Here is a 14805-nt window from a genome sequence, read left to right as displayed (position 1 = left end):
AATTGATGAGATGTTGAGCAGCCTACATTGTTTACTGGTTTTTATAAAGTGCCGATAAACACATTCACAAGGATTGGATCTTTAGCTCAAATGGTAGAGCACTTTGGGGTTATCCAAAGATATGGTGGTTCGAATCCACCAAGATTCTATATTGTTGTTGAGACTTCCTCATTTCGGTTCAAGATTGTACAAGCACATGCACTTTAGTGTCATTTTCTAGCAAGCACAATCAATCATTTATGGATATGAGGGTGTATCTACAACAGAACATGGTTTTAGCAACGCCATACCCCATCGCTAAAGGTGCCTTTGAGCGTGGCAAAAGATCTGTCGCAACGCACCAGATGGCGTTGCAAAGGCGTTGCTAAAAAGTGCGTCTCAAATACTCAAATGCAACGCCAAAAGTGGCATGGCAAATGTTCTTAGTTTGTTGCGACGCCTGTGGACGCTGCTAATACACTAATTCCGTTGCTACTTCATTTATGAAAATTAAATTAATTGCAAAAAAATTTCAAACTATTTGCAACGCTTGACGTCGCAAAAGTGAGCTTGTAACAACTAGGATGGCGTTGCAAAAGTGATACATTTAGCTACACAACTAGGCGTCACAAAAGGCAACCTTTTGCTACACTATTTTCGTTGCGAAAAATTTAAATATTTGGCTACACAGTGCGGGAAGCTTGAATATTTAGCTGAACATTTGGCGTGGCAAAAGACGCCTATAAATTTAGCCACACACCAAGTGTGGCAAAAAATGTCTACGTTACGGTAGAATCAAAGCTTTTAGTTACACTAAAATTGTTGCGAATGATATAAATTCCAGAAAAACACACGCTTTATTTGGGACGCATTTAACATTACAGATTGTGCAATTCATACATATACCTATATATTTCCATTTACATAATCCTGCTCAAAACAATTTTTATATAACACATCTGTAATGCTAAATCATTCAATACAAAAGATCTTAAAGAATTCACATAACTATTTTTTGCAAAAAAACATCATCTCACATAATCTTAACAACGTTCAACTAAATTTAGACGAATTATTCAAAACTAAAATTCCACAAATAATGTCTATAGCATGCTAATTTGAGCAGCATCCACTCGGAGCTTCTTCTTGATTCTACTACTTCTGGCGACCGACCAATCTTGCACAACAAATTAAAAAAAAAAAAAAAATACTTAAGTAAATTTATTAGAAACATTAATAAACCTAAAATACACTCAAGTTGGCAATGTATGTGAAACTATGCACCTCCTATATGAGTAAATTGGTGCCCATGGCCAAAAACTTAGAAAGAACTTATCAAAGTTATAACTCGATCACATTCATGAAGACACAGATCAAATAAGAAGACAAAAATAGCCAAAAGCTAATAGATTTTGAACTAAATTGTACATGTAAATGCCAAACCATTAAAAAACCTTGTGTCATAAAGTTATCACCAATAAAACAATAAAATAAGCAAGGCTAAACATCAAGTAAATCAAGCAAACAAGCTCAATTACAAAAATTAGTTCCAAATGGATGGGCAGTCGGATGTAAAGGTATCGGCCGTGGGATGCTTCCTGTATTCTCAAAATAAAAGGTGGGTTTTCAGGTTTTGTTCTCTTGTCTATTTCTAGTATCTTTTCTTTTTTAGGTTCTAACTTGTCGATTGCTAATATGAAGTAGGGACGACTTCCTGTCTCTTCGAGCCATTTTACAACCTTCAATCTTCCATGCAAAATGTAAAATTCTAACAATCCGGTTATTTTACAACCTTCAATCAAGCATGCAAAATGTCTAATTCTAACAATCCAGTTATTTTTCTTCGGCAATATGCAAATAAAAGTATAAAACTCGGCTGAAGCCTTGTCAAACAATGTCTCCAAAAACTAGTTGTACATGCATTGTAGAATGTCCATACCTCAACATTATAAATGCCAATTTTCCCATCAAAGAGGAGGGCCGATATCAACCCCAGGATCTTTGGATACCGTGAATATCAAAATTCCAGTTGGTTCCGTGGAGGTAATTCACATACTATCTCGCACTAAATTTAATATAAAGCCAATATTGTCGACATCAGAAAACTATAGCCAAGTCGCGGACAATAATGTTAACAAGAATCTAGGAGCACAAATGGTTGAATAACAAAGAGCCAAAAAAAAGAAGTAGCACTAAATATGAACGCCAGTCAAAACATTCCCACCTCTCCGAGATTGTATCCCACAAATAGTCCTATTGTCTTTTTGCGCGGTTAGCAAAAAGAGTTGTCGATCGGACACCATGACATTGCGATTACATCCGGTGTAGAAAATAATTGGATAAATATGGTCAAGATGTTTTTATTTGAAACAAACACATCCAATTATATGAAGAGAACTTCGACATTGCCCACGAAATAGCTATTCAGATTTTGATTAAAACAAAGCACCCAAGTTTACCAGCCAAGGAAAACACACATAATAAAAACTTAACTGACTTAAAAATATAAATGAAGAAAGAGAGAAAGAAAGCAAGAGAAATTTTGTATACATATATAGCCATCCAAGGTTAACTCTCATATCAATATGACGACAATATTTTCAAGACTTATTTTTTTTATAGTATAACTTTATTCCTAATCCTTTAAATTCCCTTTTCCCCAGTAAAGGCGGGAATTGAACCCTAGACCTTGGGCCCAACCTCCCAAGTCCTTACCAATAGGCCACTGGAATTAAATTAATTGGAAAAAATAAATAATGAAAATGAAACAGTGATGTCTCATACCTTTTGTGTGGCCCACAAACTCCTTCACTGGTGATATTGTATTCCTCACATCCCAAAAGCGTGGGTAAAGATCGAGAAACATACCAAGCTAAGTACGAGAATCTTGAAAACCAGGTCATAGATAAGATAAATGTCAAGAGAAGCGTGCTATAAGAGAAGGTGAGCTATCGTCATCGGATGCAACAATGAGTTGTGTGGCAACATCCGGATTCCACGCAAAAAACCGAAAGCACCGTCTTCGATTTGAATCCGCAAAGTTGTTAATGACACAAAGATCACAACCAATCATGCAATGGAACATAAGATGAAAATTTGCCAAAGATATTTTCCAGTCACAAGTTTGTATCTTGCACGATCATTGGCTTTTGCCGCTTTAAGTCCCAAACAACTGAAATACCAACGGTATAGCCATATTCAAAAATAAATAATATGCATTGAAACTAAACCGACCACGGAGGAAAAGAGTGAGAGTGTGAGAGAGAAGAAGATGTGTGAGTGAGGTGAGTGTGAGAGAAGAAGATGTGTGTGAGTGTGTAAGCTGCTCAACCTTGTATGGCTTATAATGTATAGAGCCTTAAACCTCTTCTTCCAGGAAGAAGATGGCACCTCAAAAAGCGAACAACAACAACAACAATCATCAAGCAAAGCACCATCTCTATCTTCTTGATGCACTATCTTGTGAAGAAGAACGTTTGGAAGAAGGAGAAGAGAGTGAGTGTGAGAATAGTAATGTTACTAATGAAACAACAAACCCAACTACTTTCTTATTAGAACAAGACTTGTTTTGGGAAGATGAAGAGCTTGTATCACTCTTTTCTAAAGAAAAAGAACCCCATCTTCTTATTAACACAAGTAACTTCGATATTGACTCAAGTCTTGTTTTAGCTCGTAAAGAAGATGTTGAGTGGATGTTAAAAGTTGACGCACACTATGGTTTCTCTGCACTCACTGCAGTTCTTGCTGTTAACTATCTTGATAGATTCATGTCAAGCCTTCATTTTCAGAAAGATAAGCCATGGATGACTCAACTTGCTGCTGTAGCTTGTCTTTCTGTTGCTGCTAAGGTGGAAGAGACCCAAGTTCCCCTTCTCTTAGATCTGCAAGTGGAAGAAACAAAGTATGTGTTTGAAGCCAAAACTATTCAGAGAATGGAGCTTCTGGTACTTTCTACTCTTCATTGGAGGATGAATCAAGTTACACCACTTTCATTTCTTGATCACATAATAAGGAGGCTTGGATTGAAGAATAATCTTCATTGGGAGTTTATGAAGAGGTGTGAACGTTTTCATGCATCATTGCTGATTCGAGGTCCATTTTGTTATCTCCCTTCGTACTTGCTCTTTGCAACAATGATGCATGTTATCAAGGAGGTTGAACCTTGTAATCCCACCGAGTATCGAACCGGCTTATGGATATCCTTAAAATCAATCGGGGACAATTTGGATGAGTGTGTGCTCTTTATCTTGGACTCTACGCCGGGGAGATATCAAGGAGAACGAATGTGAGCTGCACTTCGTAAAGCAAGTATCGGTTTGAACCTAGCAGCCCAAATGGAGTAATTGATCGTCTTTCAGCTCGATAGCTCGAGCGATTCGTGGGCAGTGAGTTCTTGGTATCTTCTTCTCCAAAGTGTACGTTTCAAGAAGAAGCGAGAATCCGGGAGCTCCGGATGCCACTTGTCTTCTTTCAATCGTTTAGCGGTCGATGTCATTACTAGTCCTCGTTAAGCACTCTTTCTTTTCTTATTATTTCTTATTCTACCAGCATCCATGCTATTAAGAATTGTGGTTTTCATCATATATGTTCTTCAAGTGCAAGTCAAATTTCACCATCTCTGCATTTCTAGCCAATCCTAATTCACATGTATGAGAAAATTATTGGAAACTTCTCCCACCATCACCAGTTTTTGGAGAATAAAGAGAAGAGGGAGATTGGAAAGCAGAGATGTGTGGCATTTGACTTGGAAAAGAATGAACAGTGATGAGGGAATGAACTATTTGATATAGTACACTATTATGTCTCAGCCATTATTCTTATTTATGAAAACATGCATTAGTAAGAATTCAAAAAAAAAAAAAAACTGACACACAATTATCAATATACAGAAATGATAATGTCTTCCCTTTCTCACCTGTGGTACCATTATTAGAAGTGGATGCTAATATATGGTGGACCTTATGATTCCATGACAAAAATGAAACCTCTCCTTGCGCACCAGATCCAACACTCTGCACAATATTTCACTGTCAAATCGCAAGCGTTTCATCTCGACAGTAATCATTTCGAAAAAAAGGAGGTCGAGAACTTCGGTTGGAACAACAAAGCATGTTCAACTTGAAGATACCTGATTCCATTAAAATTTACTAGAAGTAGCGTTCGTTCATAAGCTTAGTTCATTGACTACTGAAGTGGTAAACCTTTGAACAACTAATAATAGTTAAAACGCACTATGTGTAACAATAGTATCTGATGATAGGGTGATTACAGTTTCCCTAAAGCACTCTAGTTGCCTAAACAAAATTCCCAAAAGCACCCCAAAAAACAAAACACAAAACATAAAAAGACAAACAAAATGCCGAGCCTAGCTGAAAATTTCCCATATTGTACTTGAATGACATTCAATTTGAAAGTCCATATTTCTGAATGATACGGAAAATTTGTCATTCTTGTAGTCTCAGCGAATGGGGTGCGACTTAATAGGTATAGGAACAAACAAATTCTGGGTGTGGTGAACAGTAACATAACTCTCCTCTTTGCAAGTCAGTGGCAGAGGGGACTTAAAAGGTATATACAGCAAAGTTTTGGGTGAAAAGGAATAAAAAGGACTGCTGATGAGTAACAGTGCAAACGCAGAAACGAATGCTCTCTCTCTCTCCCTCTCTCTTCATTCTTGGGGTTCCTTCACTACTTGTTTATTTCATTCTCGTTTTCTTTACAAATTTGCTTTAAATTGGTTCTCCTTGAATTCTATAATAGATAGAATTTGGCGTTTTGTACATTTGGATCCAATAAGCAGTGTAGCTCTGCAAGTTAGTTTGTCGGGATTAGAAGATCTACCTAGGTTTAAGACATAAGGATATGGAAAAATTATACGAAACCCTCTAAGCCACTCTGGTAAAGCTCACTGCCATTAATATATAACTAACTAGATACTCCATTACGTACAAAAGAGTCAAATAAGTTGAGCTTCAGACGGCAAAAATCGGACAAAGATGAAATTGTTGTCAATCTTACAATGCATGCATCAATTGAGAAATAATGTTGTTTTGTTACCTTGAGTGGTGGGAAATGAGTAGGTTCTGCTGGATTTGCCAGGTCCCAAATGCAGATTTCCCCTTCAACAGCACCAGATACAAGAAGGTTTGGCAAATTGGTATTGAATTCGAGACCACGAACCTTTAGCCCAGAGGTAAGTAAAAGTGTGAGGAAATCAAGAGAGGATGATGTAGGCAGGGTTATGAAAAACTTACAGGGCCTGTATGCTTTGGAAAACGTCCAACAAGAGAACGGTCAACATCCTGTGAACTGCAGGGATAAACGTTTATTAGTTGATTAATTATTATTAAGTAAGGAATGAATTTTGTAGTTGTTATTGAAGAAACCCTAAATGGATCCCGATATAACAGGAAAACAATGGATGGATCGGTTGATGGTAATATAAAAATCATAATAATAAAGGCATTGAGAGATAGACTACCGAATGAGAGAGGGGATTCCAAATGTTGATGCTGCCATCGACGAGACCACCAGCAATGAGACCAAGGGAGAATTCTTCGGTGTTCCCAGATCCGGCCTTGCCCCAGTAGAGACGGTTGAATCTAATTGTACGTGAAACAACAGATTCTTTTAATCAAAAAAAAAAAAAATTGAAACTTTCAACAAACCCAAAATCAAAACTAATGTTTTTCTGGTTGTGGGAGATTACCTTAAAATCAAAACACCAATCCCAATCCTAGAACCGAAAACAAAGTCTTTTTTTAAATTTAATATGTAATACGAAAAAAAAAATAGATTGCTAAATATGGAAAGCTTATATGAATTATCTTAAATGTAGAAGAAGACTACCTTTAATTGGGGGTAGAAGATTGAAGCCACCTAGCAATAGCAATATTTCTTGAAGAAACTAAAGAGGGAGCGGCGGTTGGAGAGAAGAAGTGATTTTAGGGTTTTTTTTTTTTTTTTGTTTTTCTGTTGTTATTTCTATTTTCAGTATTTTGTTATTTTGTTCAAGCCAAAACCCAAAAGAAAGCCCGCGAAGAAGGCTGTGAAAATTGAAAGAGTCCAATTGTGACGCCACAATCGCCGCAACAAATATATACCAAATATTGAGAAACTGTAAATATTAAATCGACTAAAGATTATAGCAATGAATACGGCGTTGCAAATAATTCCATGTATTGTCGCAGCGACAACTGCGTTGCCAATGCTAAAATTTCTAAAAAAAATATTTGTTATTGTTTCTTAAAAATAATAAAAGCAAGCATTTGTCACGGTCTAGGCGTTGCAATATGTGAATGCAAATAAGTCAGGAAGACATTTAGCAGCGCCAGCTGGCATTGCAATAGATGTGTTTTAGCAACAAATTTTTAGCGTGGCAAAAGGGTGCGCTGCAAAAGAGCCCTTCTGTTGTAGTGATAAATAGCCTAAATTTAGGTCCTTCATCACTGTTGCTGCTGCCTTTTGTATTCCTTGTCAGAATTTCTCTGCATACTTCTGTTCCTGGGTACATGCCATCACTGATCACTTCATTCCTCCCTTCACTCTCATCACTTCTGTTTCTAGCTTTGTAGTTGTTTTTCCTTTTCGGAGATTGCCACCCATTGTCATCACAAACCAGTTGCTAAGTGATAATTTTGTCAGAGATGCACAGTGATTAAGGCTATAAGGACCTTTGTAAGTAATGACCGTGTGAGGTTTCCCCTTGAAGAACCATCCCTATTAGCTTTTGTGATTACTAGTGGTGGCATGCTCCAGTAGCATTCTAGTATTTTTGGTGCTCTTCCGAGTTTGCATTGGACACTAAAAGCATTGAGAATAGCAAGGTCTTGAACTGAGTTGTCCGTGAACCACTGGAAAGCTTATTATGAGCTCTCTTAACTGCACTTAAGAGCTGCAAACAAATGAAGCCGAAATTGGATTTACTCCCATCATAGTTAATCTTATTCCTATTCTTCCAAATTTTCACTAACAATGTGATGGCAGCAGCACGTACTCCACATATCTTTAACAAGTCTGCTTCTAGTTTTGCAAGTAAGCATCATATCAGAAAAGTTTATTTAATAAAGGTTTTCTCTAAAGTTTATCTAATAAGTCATGTGGGTTTATTAATAAGTTTATTTATTAACCAATAGATGTCAGAAAAGTTTATCTTTAACAAGTCTGCTTCTAGTTTATCTTTAACAAGTCTGCTTCTAGTTTCTAGGACTAGACTGTTAGATGCATTATTTAGGTGGGTTTCGATAGAAAAGTTTATGAGCTCAAGTGGCTCAAAGCATAATACTGTCCAATTCGGGGACATATCAGAATAAATCTGCCTCGAGACAGCAATCAGCATGAAGAAAAAGTAAAGGAAAATAACAATGCAGTTCAAGCGCACAATAGCCATCGCAAAAGTGTAATTGAGCTCCCTGGCATTCACTTAGTTACTACGCACTTGTGCCCTTAGAGTACAAATGCTTCACTATCCAAAAAAAAAGTTACTACACAATGAGAACATTTCTGTCGGTCAAGTGATTTGAGGATTCAATGTAATTCAATCATGGTACCACCAACAGCAACTAAACCACAAATGTCAATTTAATGCAATTAATGAGGCATAAGTAGTAACTCATACCTTTAAACAGTAAAGAAAAACTTTCTTCTAGAAAAAGTAATGGAGATAGATATGAATGAATTTTTTTTTTCGTTGGAGGAGAGAGAAATGTGAGCAGGGGCGGACCCAGGAGAGGGCTGCACCAGGCTTCAGCCCGGGGTGGTTTCCTTAAAAAAAAAATTAGTAGGCATCACTGAAACTCTGAAAGCCCATTAGCCAACCTACATAACAAAAAAAAAACCAAAGTTACGAACGACTTTACGAATTACGACTCTTCTAAGGACGAACCCCATTCTTTCCCTCTACCTTATTTCTCTCTACCGACTCTACGAGACTACGACTAGTCGACTACAAAGTACGAACCCTGCTCTCTCTCTTTCTTCAGTCTCTTGAATCTTGAGGATTATTCTATTATGTTATTCAGATATATGATTTCCAGATATTAATTATAAGGCCTCAAGCTTTTTACACATTGACTCGTTCAAACTTCGAAGGTATGTTCCGCTTATTATTATTATTATTATTATTATTATTATTATTATTACAATATATATGGTTGGAATTTTGAATGTTGTTGTTACTCTTACAGTTATCTAATTATCTTACTGGTCGAAAGATTATTAGAGCAACGAGCAACTAACCTTTCTGAGTCTGCTCCTGGAACTATTCGTGGTGATATTACTGTCGAGATTGGCTCATTGGCAGGTAATTAGATTTGTTGTTCATTTGTTACATTGGTTTAGTTGTTGTTTTTTATAGATTTCAGTTGCATGAGTTGGTCTGATTATAGTATAATCTTGTTATGGTTGTTTGAATTAGAATTGGGTGAATAAAATATTTCATAAATTGCAAAACCATTTCTGCCTCTCCCATGGGTACTGGGTAGGATCTTTTTGTGCAAATGTATTGAAACCATGTAGTTCTCATTTAGGTTTCTCATCAAACAGTTATAAATAAATGTGTGATTTTTTTTTTTTTTTTTTTAGACATTCAATGTCGAAGGGAGTGCGAAAGATAGATTCTTTTTTTAAACCAAAAGAAACGGCCGACACATCCAATGTTGCTAGTACTATTGAAAAGGATGATCAAGGCCGTTCAAAGTTCCAAAGAGTTGAACCCATTGAACAAGTTCGTCCCAACTCTCAAGGGATTGAATCTAGTCAAACCGGTGTTACTAGTTCTTTGGTACGTGACCCAGGGTTACGCCGTAAAATAAGTGAATATCCTATTAATCAGCGTGACGAGATCAGACGAGCCTATGTCACATTGGGGCCACTTCATTCTAGACTCGACGAATATCCACCCACCATTGATGGAAAACAAAACCGGTATTTTAATAGTCATTGGTTTGACGATTTTCCTTGGCTAGAATATTCTGAAGAAAAAGATAGTGTTTTTTGTTTTCCTTGCTTTGTCTTTAGTTCTAGACGTTCTAATTTTGTTGTTAATGGATTTCGAAGTTGGAAGAGAGTTCATTGTGGAGTTAAATGTGCATTTTTGCAACATGTTGGAGGTCCTTGTTCCGCTCATATGTCTGTTGTAGCTGCTTGTGAGGATCTAATGAATTCATCTCGGCACATTGGTAATCTTTTAAATGCCCAATACAAACAGGAGGTAGTGAAGAATAGGTTTATGTTGAAAACTATTTTACGGACTCTCCGATGGCTTGTATTACAAGGTTGTGCACTTAGAGGACATGATGAATCAATCAAGTCAAGTAATCGTGGAAACTTTCTTGAATTTATTAAGTTCTTAGCTGAATTGGATCCTGATATTGATCGTGTTTTAGATAATGCTTCTGAAAAAGCTACATATACTTCTCCGAATATTCAAAAAGAGATTTTGAATATTATTAGTGATCATGTGAGGGGTAAGATTCGCGAGGAAGTTAGAGATGCTAACTTTTGTATTCTTGTTAATGAATCACAAGATGTTTCAAATAGAGAACAAATGGCTATTGTATTAAGATTTGTTGACTATGATGGTTTTGTACGTGAACGGTTTTTAGATGTTGTTTGTGTTGATGACACTTGTTCACAAACCCTCAAGAATGAAATATGTGATATTCTTGTTCGAAACAATCTCTTTGTTGATGATATGAGGGGTCAAGGGTATGATGGTGCTAGCAACATGCGGGGTGATTGGAATGGATTGCAAGCTTTATTTCTTAGGGAGTGCTCTAGTGCGTATTACGTGCATTGTTTCGCTCATCGTTTACAATTAGCATTGGTTGCAACTGCTAAAGATGTATCAGATATTTGGTTGTTTTTTTCGAAGTTGGGCACAATTGTCAATTATTTTAAGGCTTCTCCTAAGTGCCAAGTGATAAGTGCTCAAAAGTAATGATTTATAACCCCAATTATGTGTATGTTAGTCTCCATTTTATATTTAAATATTCTAATATGATGCAATTTGAGTTTTTGCAGGTCAAAGAACCTAAATGTGAAATATGGAGGGAAAAGAAGTCAAACAAGTCAAAAAGGAGTCACGGGAATTACAAACTAAAGGCCTGGGGCAAAAATGTCATATTTGTCTCCATAAGTGCCAAGCCTAATGGGACTCTAAAAGAGGATAATAATTGAGTTAGAAGAGTCTTCAATCTGATCTCAAAGCCTTAATTTCGACTTCATAGGAAGATGAGATTAACATGGAAAAAGAAGTCGAGTTTCACAAGAATTAGGAAACCGAAAGCTATCGAAGGCTCGCAACTTACTTAAATAGCCTCAACGAGAACAAAGTGGGCCACGTCCAACTTTGGCCCAACCGAATCCAACTTTATAAGGATTGCTTCTAGAAAGATTACTGAGAGAGTTTGACACCAAATAAACATGGGATTAGGATATTTATCCGGACGAGCATGTAAGCCAATATATAAGGCACAAAACCTGGGTTTAGAATCATCTAGGAAATTTAGTGTTTTGCATCTTAGATCTAGAATTAAGAGAGAAAGTTCAGACCTTTTCACCATTAATAGTTATAAAGATTATTCCTTTTCATATTGTGTTAATAGCATAGTATGAGGAGCTAATCTCCCTTCTCTTGGGAGGGGAGATGAAGCCTTTTTCATATGTTTTAGTTTAGTTCTTCTTCTATCATGTTTTAGTTTAAATCCCTCATTGAGTTTCTTCTTATTCGTCCATTGATCTAACGCTCCTGTGGAGGTTAGGAGGTCTTAGGGTAATCCAAGATTGTGTAGAGCCAAATACCACAAACCCTAGATTCTTTTCTTCTAGTTTTTAGTGTTCTAGTGTGATGATTGGATTCTTTATGGCACCTCAATTAGTTGTATGGTTAATGCCACATGTGGATTTTCCATGGCACCTAGAGTTGTATATTGAATGCCACTTAAAGCACAATTTGGTTAGATAGAAGATATCATTGGAGATTGAAGAAGTATTTAATGGAAAGATAGAAAGCACGTTGAAATCCACATATTATCATCATGGTTATGAGCATCAGGTTTGTAGGTATGGTGAGTTTCTATTGGTGATTTATATTAAGCATGATAGGTAGATCTATTAGACTAATTCTATGATTTTGGTGGATTCATCTCTCCCAAGATATTCTCTCTCTTGATTCATATTCATATATTTAATTTAGTTTATTTTATGCATAGTTTAAATCTCAAATCAAATCGATCAACCATATATTACTTATTACTTAGCCACATCTTTTACTTGCATCCATTAGAGTAATTTAGATTAGGAATTTCTATTACTATCAACTAGTTATTTAGAGTAGGATTGATACATTGCTAGCCACTATACTAATCAATATATATTAGGCTAAGTAAGATTTGCAAAAGATACATAACACAAACAACGATACACAAATAATTACGTGTTGCGTACTTTTTCAATGGCGCCGCTGCCGGGGATAAATTAATTAGGTGATAGAATATTTAGTTTAGATTACTTTAATTTAGGAATTCATATAGTATAAATTGTATATTTAGCATAATTAGATTAATTTAGTTTAATTCAATTAGATTTGCATAGTAGAAAGTATTTGCATAAAGTTTAGTGTTTGTTTAACAGAAAAGAATAGTACAGAAAACATATTTATAAATTTCAAAAAATTCTGAAATTTTACAGAGTTGATCTGTACAGTATCGGTAATTTATTGAAATTTTATGGAATTTTTAGTACTTGTCTTACCTGAGTAACTAACATCGTCTTTGCAGTACTCCATTTTCAGTTTTCAGGACGCAAGCATCTGTAAAAACAGTCGAGCAGAGTTATTTACACATTATCAAAAATTCTAAATTTTTTACAGGAGGAACCTCGACACGTCAGGAGCTTCCAGAAAAAATTTGAGTACTTTTTGACCTGTTTTGACCACTTAACTAGTTGCTTGTTTTCAGTGTGTTTCTGCAGCTTTTCAGGACCAAGGTCTCTGGAAGAACAGTCGAGAAGAACAATCTATAAAATTCTAAATAATCCAAACTTTTTACAGGATCATCCCTGACACGTCAGGAGACTTCAGTAAAAATTTCGTGATTTTTAGCGCTCTTTTACATATTTATTTAATCGATTGTTTACAGTGTGTGCAGAAAACTTCTTCACTGGACTCTGCAGGATTTAATAGTACAGAAGAGGAACTTAGCAAGCTCCGATTGCTCTGAAATTTTACAGGCTACTTTCTGGACGTATCAGGTAGCTTCTATAAAAATTTCAAAATTTTTGGACTTGTTTTGCTTGCTGTAACAGTAAGTGCTTCTCTTCCACCGTGAATCCCCTGTTAGCGGTTTCATAATTAGCATTAATAGTTAGCATCATATAGTTTAATAATATAATTTAGTTAATTAAGTGCATATTAGATTATTTTACATAGCTTTATTATCTAGTGCATGAAAACTTGGTTTCGTGATTCACCTCGTAAACGCTTAATCAGAAGAGCTAATTCTTGCAACAATCTTCCAATTCTGATTTTGGAGAATACCACACCATCAAACTCGGGATCGATTCGATTCGATACACACACACCACTAGTAAACTTAGAAGATACACCGAGAGAGAGTACCATTAGCCGCCATGGCTGATCAAAGAACTCTTAGCACCTTGTTTCAACCTATCGCAGCAGTTCAACCACCGAACCGCATAGTGATGCTGCACAATAACAATAACTATGAGATTAAACCCACCATTCTTAATATGTTGCCAAGATATTATGGCAAAACAAATGAAGAACCATATAATCATCTGAGTAAATTCTTGAGCATATTAAGTACTTTTAAAGCACCTCATCTTTCCCCTGAAGAAACTAGATTAAGGTTGTTCCCCTTAACTTTTGAGGATGTCGCACTACGTTGGTATAGATCCCTACCCTCTAATTCTATAACTACTTGGGAGCAACTATCACAAAAGTTTATGAAACAATATTACCCTTTACGTAAAACTGAGGCCATGCAATTGGCTATTTCAACATTCAAAGGAAAACCTAATGAAGAGTTTCATACAACATGGGATAGATTTAATGATTTACTTGTCCGTTGTCCACATCATGGTTTTGACATACTTAATATAGTACATTACTTTATAAAAGGTCTTTCACCTATGAACCGTCAGTTAATTGAATCAATGAATGGAGGAAGATTTACTAGTCTTACTCCTGATGAAGCATACACTTTTTTGCAAAACTTTTCTGAGAGTTCTAAGGATTGGGCCAATAGTAGTGACCATGAGGACATGGCACGGGTAGATGGGGGGATAAGTTTTAGTAAACCAGGTATGTATGAGGTTAAAAATGAACTCAATGAGAAACTTGAAGGTGCCATTGCTAGTTTAACCACAGGAATCGAAAACTTAAACAAGAAATTTGATTCATTCACTTTAAACCCTTCAAAGAATAATCAACCTCAACAAGCAATGAGTGTCAATCAATTTTGTGAAAATTGCCTTACTACAGATCATGACACTTCAGTTTGCTCTATGTTTGTTGCTCAAGGTACTGATGATGTTTGTGCTTTTAATACATTCAAAAGACAGGGTTATCAAAATAATTTTAACAACAACAACAACTATAACCCAGATCTTAGGAATAACTCAAACAATTCATGGAGACAGAATATGCCTCCACAACAAAACCAATATGGTTTTCAAGGTAATCAAGGGAACAATAGGCAACAATACATGAATAATAGAGGTTTCCACGGTATTATCCACAACCACAACAACAACAACAACAACAAACAAACATGAATAGAGAATTAGCCATAGATCCTATGGCTA

General features: G+C 36.1%; 2 protein-coding genes and 1 long non-coding RNA gene across 3 annotated transcripts in view; 1 reads left to right on the top strand and 2 right to left on the bottom strand.

The window, feature by feature from the left end:
• Window positions 1-898: 898 nt before the first annotated feature.
• Window positions 899-1972, bottom strand: LOC147519282 (uncharacterized). The gene is made up of 2 exons (XR_015214201.1): window positions 1919-1972; window positions 899-1156 (listed from the first exon to the last, which is right to left on the bottom strand). It is a non-coding gene; the product is annotated as an uncharacterized LOC147519282 (long non-coding RNA).
• Window positions 1973-3670: 1698 nt separating this feature from the next.
• LOC147519278 (uncharacterized) overlaps window positions 3671-14805 on the bottom strand; it is a 50786-nt gene continuing 39651 nt past the window's right edge. The window contains exons 14-18 of the mRNA XM_086590929.1: window positions 6689-6715; window positions 6234-6581; window positions 6037-6159; window positions 4895-4991; window positions 3671-3860 (exon numbers count right to left, since the gene is read on the bottom strand). Coding sequence (XP_086447055.1) covers window positions 3823-3860; window positions 4895-4991; window positions 6037-6159; window positions 6234-6581; window positions 6689-6715 — 633 coding nt within the window. The 3' untranslated portion in view covers window positions 3671-3822. The remainder of the gene's footprint in view (window positions 3861-4894; window positions 4992-6036; window positions 6160-6233; window positions 6582-6688; window positions 6716-14805) is intronic.
• Window positions 8597-10918, top strand: LOC147519281 (uncharacterized). The gene has a single exon (XM_086595023.1). The coding sequence runs from the start codon at window positions 9533-9535 to the stop codon at window positions 10916-10918; it is 1386 nt and encodes a 461-aa protein (XP_086451149.1). The 5' UTR covers window positions 8597-9532.

Source organism: Coptis chinensis, chromosome 2, assembly GCF_015680905.1.
Source record: "Coptis chinensis isolate HL-2020 chromosome 2, ASM1568090v1, whole genome shotgun sequence".
Lineage (NCBI taxonomy): Eukaryota > Viridiplantae > Streptophyta > Magnoliopsida > Ranunculales > Ranunculaceae > Coptis > Coptis chinensis.
The sequence above is the reverse complement of the archived record's forward strand: the minus strand, read 5'-3'. Positions and strand labels throughout refer to the sequence as shown.

Coding starts and splice junctions, on each gene's coding strand:
- LOC147519281 (XM_086595023.1), top strand. CDS start 9,533: ATGTGTGATTTTTTTTTTTTTTTTTTTAGACATTCAATGTCGAAGGGA.